General features: G+C 40.6%; 1 protein-coding gene across 1 annotated transcript in view; it reads left to right on the top strand.

Moving 5' to 3' along the window:
* The first annotated feature begins 6 nt into the window (after positions 1-6).
* The window catches only part of FAXC (failed axon connections homolog (Drosophila)), an 88552-nt gene continuing 79814 nt past the window's right edge, over positions 7-8744 (top strand). Inside the window, exons 1-2 of the mRNA XM_006881197.1 lie at positions 7-368; positions 6641-6776. Coding sequence (XP_006881259.1) covers positions 103-368; positions 6641-6776 — 402 coding nt within the window. The 5' untranslated portion in view covers positions 7-102. The remainder of the gene's footprint in view (positions 369-6640; positions 6777-8744) is intronic.

An 8744-nucleotide genomic window follows, 5' to 3' on the forward strand; every position in this document is an offset into this window, starting at 1 on the left:
CCGCGCCCACCGTGCGCAGCTGAGCCCGCGCCGGGCCGCGCCGGCTTCTTCCATGCGGGCGGCGCGGGCCCTGGGAGGGGCGTCCGCAGCCAGCAGCGCAGCATGCACTGGGGGGTTGGCTTTGCCTCGTCCAGGCCGTGCGTGGTGGATCTGAGCTGGAACCAGAGCATCTCCTTCTTCGGCTGGTGGGCCGGGTCCGAGGAACCCTTCTCCTTTTATGGGGACATCATCGCTTTCCCTTTGCAGGATTACGGTGGGATCATGGCAGGGCTGGGCTCCGATCCCTGGTGGAAGAAAACCCTTTACTTGACTGGGGGAGCTTTGCTGGCCGCAGCTGCGTATCTGCTCCACGAACTCCTGGTCATTAGGTGAGCCGGAGAGAGGGCCCCGCTCAGGGGCACTTAGAGGGGCACCTGGCCCGGACAGGGCTGGCGTGAGGGGGACCTGTGCCCGCCCCCAGATGATGCTGGTACCTTTTCCAAAAGGCAGGCTGTGCACATCTGGCAGTGAGGGGCAGTTCCGAGTTAATAGAATAAAACTGGTACTGGGAGGAAAAACATTTGTCTCTCAACCTTTCCGTGCTAAAAGCAAAAAATCCTCAGGGTCACTAATTATTCCAGCAAAGTAATCTGTTATGATTTTTTTTTTTTACTAAAATCTTAAATGCAGTGTGTTTTCCACAACAGTAAATACTAAGCTCTGTAGAAATAATTGCGCTCCACTTTTAAAAAATGCCTTGTTTATAGGTAGCAATGTGGTGTGTGGTGTGCAGTTTTGATGCAGTGCTGCTTGTGTGGTTAGCTAGTGTGTAAAGCTCATCACCATCTTCAGGTTTGAATGTCATTGTTGTGTGAGCAATAAGGGAGCTGGGCACAGGAGCAGCACATGGGCGTGTTTGACATAACAGGAGTCTCCCAGTGCCATAAACAGTCAATCTCCTGCTGCAGAATGTTTACAGTATGGACTAGGAAATAACTGAAAATGGAGGCTCCTGCTCTTGGTACACCTCCCTGAACACCAGATCATTGCTAGAGTAAATATTGTATGGTCTTGGGAAGGCTGTTTGGCTAATTGAGACATTAATTTAGGGTCAAAATTTCCATGGCTTTAGTCTTCAGGCACTGGAAGGTTACCATAAGCAGAGCAATTTTCAGTAGCCAGGAAGTCTCTGTGGTCAGTGTTTTCTAATGAGCCCGTACTGTATCCACCCTGCTGCTCTCAGTGGGGGAAACCTACACAATAGCAATAAACAAAGGCAGGGAGAGGTGACCTTTAATAGGTCGACTAGGACTCCAGGAGCCATGGGACAGCTGATCTTAGGTATTCCTAGTCTCAGAGGGTCTCATTTTGTCTGGAGACATATAATGCCTTTTATGTGATTTGCTCATAAATAGGAAGTTTTATTTTAAGCATAGTACACATTTGATTCTTTTTACCCATCAGGGTGTCATGTTTCTGGTGGAACCAGATTACTTTTCTAGATTATATTTGTCCTCATTTTAGAACTGTATTTCAAATAGATTTCAAATTACTTGGAAGACTAACATATTTGTATAGTTATTTAGATGAGAACTCAGTACCTTGGTTATATCCCAGTCCACAGTTCTTTGAGGATCTGAAATCATGTGACTTCTTACCAGTTTTCCACTCTGTGGACGGAATGAAGACATGGTTATATAGGACTGAGTCAGAAACATGATTTAAACGACCTTGAAGAAACAGCTGGTAGCACAGAGATCACTTTGGGACAGGCCACACCCTAGGAGGCTCTGCCCTCTGTGTCTCCTTCCCCATTTAGAGCATTTTCATTGGAAGACAGTTTGGATTAAGGTGATTTAGGCCCTTGATTTATTGCCTTCTGTCTTTTGACAGTTGTTAAAAATGAATTGGGAAACCGTGTTGTAATGTGTGTAGTAACAAAGGCATTTTTCAGCACAGAGTGCTGCTGTTGTTAGGTGCTGTGGAGTACTCTATGAGCCAGGGATCTGAACTCTGTCCTGTCCTATGCCTTTGTCATATGCCTCTGCCATACTTGAGTCCATTGCTGCAGTCACAGTGTCAGTCCTCACTGGGTACCTTTCTCTCTTTTGCTGATCCCCCAGCTTTCTAAACATGATGTCCTTCTGTAAAAAATGTCTTCTCCTAACAACATGTCCTAAGTGTGTGAGCACAGAGTAAAAATCTACTTTGCACGTGTTCTTGCAACTAGGCTTCTGTCCTGACTAGCCTTCTCTCATAGCAGTATTTCTGTCAAACTGTCCTTGATGACTGTTCCTTCCATCACAGCTATCCTTTGAGCCATGATCCCCATTTTATAGATAATGAAATTGAGGTTGAGGAAGGGTAAACGATTTGCCCAAGATCACACAGGAGTGGAGGAGTAGAATGCAGGTGCAGATGTGGGAATGAGGACCCCAGCATATGCACTTTGTTGCCTCCGCCCCCTGGGAAATACCAGTTCTGAAATCAGTTTTGATGGAGAAGATGGAGAGAAAGAGTTTAGGGCATGCCTCGGGGAAGATGGCATGTAGTAGGGGTGAGAGGCTGAGTCTGAGATTCTGAGGATGCAGGAGAAGGAGGGAGGAAAACTGATAACTGAGGCTTCTAAGATTCCATGTTGTTAGGTGTTATCGAGTTGATTATGGTGCATGAACAGCAGATCCGAACCTTGCCCTATCCTGCTACCCACCACCAAATTGAGAGAAAACTCTAAGCTTTGAGTGTTTGTATAGTTTAGGCAGCAATCAAACATCCCATGCTGAAATCTGAAATATGTAGTTAGGAAAATAACTGAAATGCCTATTTTATCTAAATTCTCTGTTAGCTGCACGCTTTTACACCACCACATTTTTCTGGTGTAGACTTAATCTCTTGAGCTCTGGGGGTCTCGTGGTAAGAAGCTGCGCTGCAGTCCCAAAGGCACGCTAGAGAAAGATGGGCATTCTCCTCCTACGTGATTCACTCCCTGCTGGAGGGTCATCTATGGGTCGGTTCCAATTTGATGGCACACTGTAACAACAGACTTAAGCTAAGACAGTGTCTACACAGTAGAAAGTAAAGCTGACAAGTGAAAATTACATAGGAAGTTTAATTAATGGGCGTAACATAACCAAGGTAGATATTTTTCCGTCTTGTGAATGTTTGTTTCCATCACAATATTTTAAAGTTCATATTGTGCGAGCCTGCTACTTTGTTCTCCGTGGAAGAGCTAGCTGTGTACTCTTAATTCTATCAGGCATTTAGAAATTTGTCGATTGTAAATAGAATGACTAACTAATTACTTCATTTGCTCTTCTGGGATTCAGCAAATTTAGGGAATCAGAGCTGCCATGGGATCATCATCAGGTCTTCATAAACTAACAGCTCATTGACCATATGCAAAAGCATGACCATTGTGATCACAGCCAGGAGTGTCATTGCTAGTCGTGCTGCTCAAAAGGAATTCTCTCTTGTAACTCTCATATGAGCATTTTATAAACTATGCTGTTGTTTGCTGTCGAGTCAGAACTAACCCAAAGCTGCCCTCCAGCAGGTTTTGCGCAAGAGAAGATTGCCCACTCTTTTCCCAAGGAGCAACTGGTGGATTCAAACCATGTGCTTTTGGGATTGTAGCACAGTTTCTTACCACTAGGCCACCAGAGCTCTTAATTCACTGATGCCTTGGATCTTAAATTAGAGGTTTCTTACCATGATGGGAGAACTCTGGACTTGTTTGTCTGGGCTCACATTTAGGGTCTACCTTTAACCAACCGTGTAACCTTAGATATCATAGTAAACTTTTTGTTTACTCAGAATCCTTATCTGTAAAATGGGGATAATAATAGTAACTTTCCCGATGAAGTTGATGAAAAGAATTAACACATGGGAAATCCTTAAATATATGACATGAATCCTTATTGAAAATTGGCCATCGTTAGCTGTTAAAATGTTCAGAAGGTTCTCTTAGGCTTAAGTGGTTTTAGTCAACTGTTAATAAAATCAGCTGAGGAGTTTCCAAGTGTTTACACATTTTGGAACTAAAATAAACACAGTCTTGATCTTGAATTGATATTCCTTGGGCAAATTATTTAATCTATTTGAACTTCAGTTTCCTTGTCTACAGTAAAATATTAGTGTAATATACTAAGTTTAAGCTGTAACAGTAATTATTTCATAGAATTATTATCGGAATTATTTAATATGTGTGATATGTATAAAGTTATTGTTATATACTTCCTAGCTAGCATCCATTCTGATAGGACATAATCCAAATTATCAATTAGAATTGTCAGTAGAGGAGAGGGTTATATTTACCGTTTTCAGTTCTTTAATGTCTGCCTGGAAAATTTATGTGAAAATACCCTTTTGTGAACGGAGTCATTTGGCAGGACACAGGCTCTCTGTAGGAACATGACTGTGAACAGTTTCTTGACTTGGTAATATCTGACTTTTCCCTTTGGAATGAAAACTTTCATGTTATTTTATTGAATACTGCCAGAAAGCAGTATTTTTAAAACCTGACTTGGGAGGATCAGTATTTTTAAAATATACTTAATTCTATAAGTAATTTTTAAAGGAGCCTTGGTGATATAGTTCATTAGGCTGCCAACCAAAGTTTCAGCAGTTTGAATCCACTGGCTACACTACAGGAGAAAATGGACAAGCCCTTCCTGTTAAAGACTTACAGCCTTGGAAACATAATTGTGAGTTGTTTTCAGGTGAACTGACTTGACCTCAGTGAGTTAGTCAGTTAAGTAATTTTTAGTTCTTTAAGCTGAAAAGGCTTAAAGGCATTTGAGTAAATGGTAAACTCTGGAAGTTTCCATTACTAAGTATGTTTACATAATTGAGTAGATATGTGATGATTATACAATGAATTAAGTGGCCCAGAAGCCCAAGAAGGTCAAGGATAAGAATGAGGTTTATTTAACTGAGAAATGTTTAGGTAGAGTGAAAAATGGCAAGTGTATATCTAAATAAGGTTGTATGAAATGATGAAATTTTGTGCCATATCTTTGGATGAAAATAAATCTTGACATTCACATGGTTCTTCATAGCTTGGTGAGTCTATCACCCAATTTAATCCTCACTGGCTTCAATACACTGCCCTCACCTGCCAGGTGAGGAAGGAGGCAGGATGGCCAGTGAGCAGCAAGATTTGGACTTGCCATCAGGTGTCTAGGGTGTTCAGCTTTGGAATCCAGATACATGGTTGCTATTGAAAAATGTTACCCAGGGAGGTTCTTCCCCCTACCCCTTAAAAGGTATCCAAGATGCTGTGTGGTTCAGATAAAAGATAGGGGAAAAGCAGGGTTATTAAGATATATACTGTGAGATTAGAGAGCCTGGAAGTCACCACAGGTGAAAGGGCAGGTGAGGACACAGCAAGTTGGAAGAGGGACCATGATAATCAGGTGGATTTCCTGCAGACCTTGGTTGTAACTGTGCAGGTCTGCGCTGCTATTCTTGGGTCCTGGGATAAAGAGGCTGTCTTATGGTGTCTAGTGGTCAACCAAGTGGGCTCTGATTGCTTAGTTTACCCACTTCATTTCTGCCATTTACTAGAAGTGTGATTTTGGGCAAGTCAAACCTTTGTGCCTCAGTTTCCTCATCTATAAAACATAGATAACAACAGTTCCTACTTCTTAAAGGTCATTATGAAGATGAAATGAGATAATACTTATAGAATGCCTGCTACATGGTAAGCTCAGAATATAATTTTTAGCTCTCCAAACTGTCAGGTGAACATAGCAAACTGGAGAAGAAATGGACCCATGCCCTCAAATAGTCTTCTGACCCATTCACTATAGATAACATGAAGTTGAAGTGGAGTTACCTTTTATAAGCCCTGTATTCACAGCACTGTCAGAACTTCTAGGTTCACTTGTGTGTGCATAATAGTTTCTGTTTTTGTTATTGAAAATATACAAAGCAGAATATACAATTAAATTTTTTTAACATATATAGTTTAGTGACATTGATCATCATTCAAACTGAGCAGCCACTCACCCTTTTCTGAATTGTTCCTGTCTCATTAACATGAACTAACTCATCACCCTCTTCAAAATTTCTCATTTAATCCTTCAAGTTGCTGTTACTTTGATTTTATATAGATACAGCTTGAAGGGTCACATGATGCTCAATGCAGATATTCTTCACTATTTAAACGAAATTCTTGTTTGATTTAAAGGAGAATTTATTTTTGGTTTAAAGATTATAAAAGCAGTAGTTTGGGGGCTTCAAACAGCCTCCATGGCTCCAGAATGTCCAGGTTTCATGAAAAGTTGCAATTTTGTTCTATATTTTCTCCCTTTTGATCAGGGTTCCTCTATGGAATCTTCGATCAAAATGTTCAGGAATGGCAGTTGGGCTCCATTCATTCTGGTTTCATGAAATCAGAGGCAGTTTTTCGTGGAGACAATTAGGCCATATTTCTTTTCTTGCTTCTATTTCTGACCCTCCTTACTCTGATTATCCAGAGGAATAGAATTCTTCTGTGTTTTGATGAAATTTACATTTTGTAAATATTTCTTGGCGAGCCCTGTGCAAATCTATTTATTCACTGAGGGTTCTAAGTTAGCCCAACAAGGTCTTCTCAGGAACAAGGGAACTGTACGAATAACCCATGAATTGTGCTTTATTTCTATTTTGGTTTTGACAGGAAACAGCAAGAGATTGACTCCAAAGATGCTATTGTTTTGCATCAGTTTGCGAGGCCTAACAATGGTGTTCCCAGTTTGTCTCCTTTCTGTTTGAAAATGGAAACTTACTTAAGGATGGCTGACTTACCCTATCAGGTATATTATGGGCAAGTATGTTTTGTTACTGTGACAGCAGTGTCTGTCAGAGGAAGGACTATTTAATCTCACATGGTGGCACTAGTGGGGGGGGGGGGGCGGAGTATGAAAGAGCTCACAGTCCGCGGTAAGATACTTGACTTAGGATCTGGTTATAAAAGGATTTTTGAGCACTTCAGGGTCATGGTATTAGCTCCCGATATAGACTATATTGGGGTTGATAGTTTGCTACTAGTTATTGTTGAGCTGGTAACAAGCTCATGTGTGGCGTGTAGAACTGCGACATACAGGTTCCAAGGCTGTGGCCTTTCAGAAGCAGATTGCTGGACCTGCCTCCCTAAGTGCCTTTCGGTGAGTTCAAACTGCCGATTTTTTGGCTGTTGGTAGGGCACTTAAATATTTATACCACCAGGGACTCGTGGGTGCCATCGAGTTGAGTACAAAGACCTGTTTGTTAGGTGTCACTAGGTTGATTTTGACTCTCAGCAACTGAGAAGGGAGCTTTGCTCAGTTCTGCCCTCTTCACATTCATGGTCTGGATAACTGAGTGGCTGATTTTTTAAGCCTAGGGTGGTGCCATTGCCTGCTGTGTTTTTCCCTTTAGGTTTTTATTTATTGACCAAATTCTGTTTTGTCTTTTTGTGAATCCTAGCGGCAGAGGCCTCCGTGGGCCTTTGGATAGTTATTTGTGGATTTTTCTTGAGAGTGTTTTCAGTGTTCCAAGTTCTGTTTGAACATGTGGGAAACACTCTTTTCAACATTAAAGAGTGAACAGAGAAGTGTATTTGAGTGTATAAATTTATTTCAGAGTAATGCTATACACATGTCTCATAGATGTGATGTTTTATTTTTGTTGTCATTCATATCTATGTATTTTTTTAAAATTTTTATTTATTTATTTTATATGTGTACCGTCAAATTGGATCTGACTGGTACAGGAGGCGATTGTTCCTCCTTCTTCAGCAGAGCATCTGGTGGATTTGAACTGTGCACCTCTGGGATTGCAGTGCAATTTCCTGCCCCTAGGCCACCAGAGCTCGCCATTTCTATGTATTTTAAAAAGTACATAATATTTTTCCTTTTAACAGTGTTCTAGTGAGATAGGATTTTTAAAAAGGTTGATTTTGTTAGTGATTTCTGATTTTATGATCTGAGAAGTTAGACTCTATGGTATTGATTTCTTTGAACTGACTTAGTTGTTGGTCTAGTGGATCATTAATTTTTGTTGTTGTTATGTGCCGTAGAGTTATTTTTGACTCATAGCGACCCTATGTACAACAACCCTAAGCCCTGCTCTGCCTTGTGCCAATTGCCCTGCCTCTGACACACCCATCCCGATTACCTCAGTCACTGAATCAATCCACCTCATACAGGGTCTTCCTCTCCTGCACTGTCCCTATAATTATATAATCTCTGATTTTTTTTGTTTTTTTTATTTTATTTTATTATTTTTTGTGCATGTACCGTCAAATCAGATCTGACTGGTACAGGAGGAAATTGTCCCTCCTTCTCCGGCAGAGCATCTGGTGGATAATCTCTGTTTTGGTTGGGAGCTTTCTCCATATCTACTTACTTGAACACACTTGTAGTATTTATACCTTCTTCTCATACTCTAGAAGTTTCTGAAAAGAGTGTGGTAAACAGTTAAGTGTGTTTGTTGTTTAGCTCCTCTGTCATTCTGTCAGTTGTTACTTTATATAAGAGTATATATTTGAAATGATGTTTGTGTGTATAATATGAAAGAACACATCTTTTACTCTTGTTTCTTTTTCCAATATATTGCACTATTTTTTGTCCCTTATGATTTAAGACAATCCTTTAATTCTATATTATCAGATATGGGATTGTTTTCTTAGCTTTCTTTTGGTTCATATTTGCTCATGATCTCTTTCTCTACACTTTTGGTTTTAGTTCAGATTTTTTTTTTCTATAATTATATTTTATTAATTTTCATAAACATTTACAGAG

Source organism: Elephantulus edwardii, unplaced genomic scaffold (genome assembly GCF_000299155.1).
Source record: "Elephantulus edwardii isolate Elephantulus edwardi_28Jun2011 unplaced genomic scaffold, EleEdw1.0 scaffold00013, whole genome shotgun sequence".
NCBI classification, from domain to species: Eukaryota; Metazoa; Chordata; class Mammalia; order Macroscelidea; family Macroscelididae; genus Elephantulus; species Elephantulus edwardii.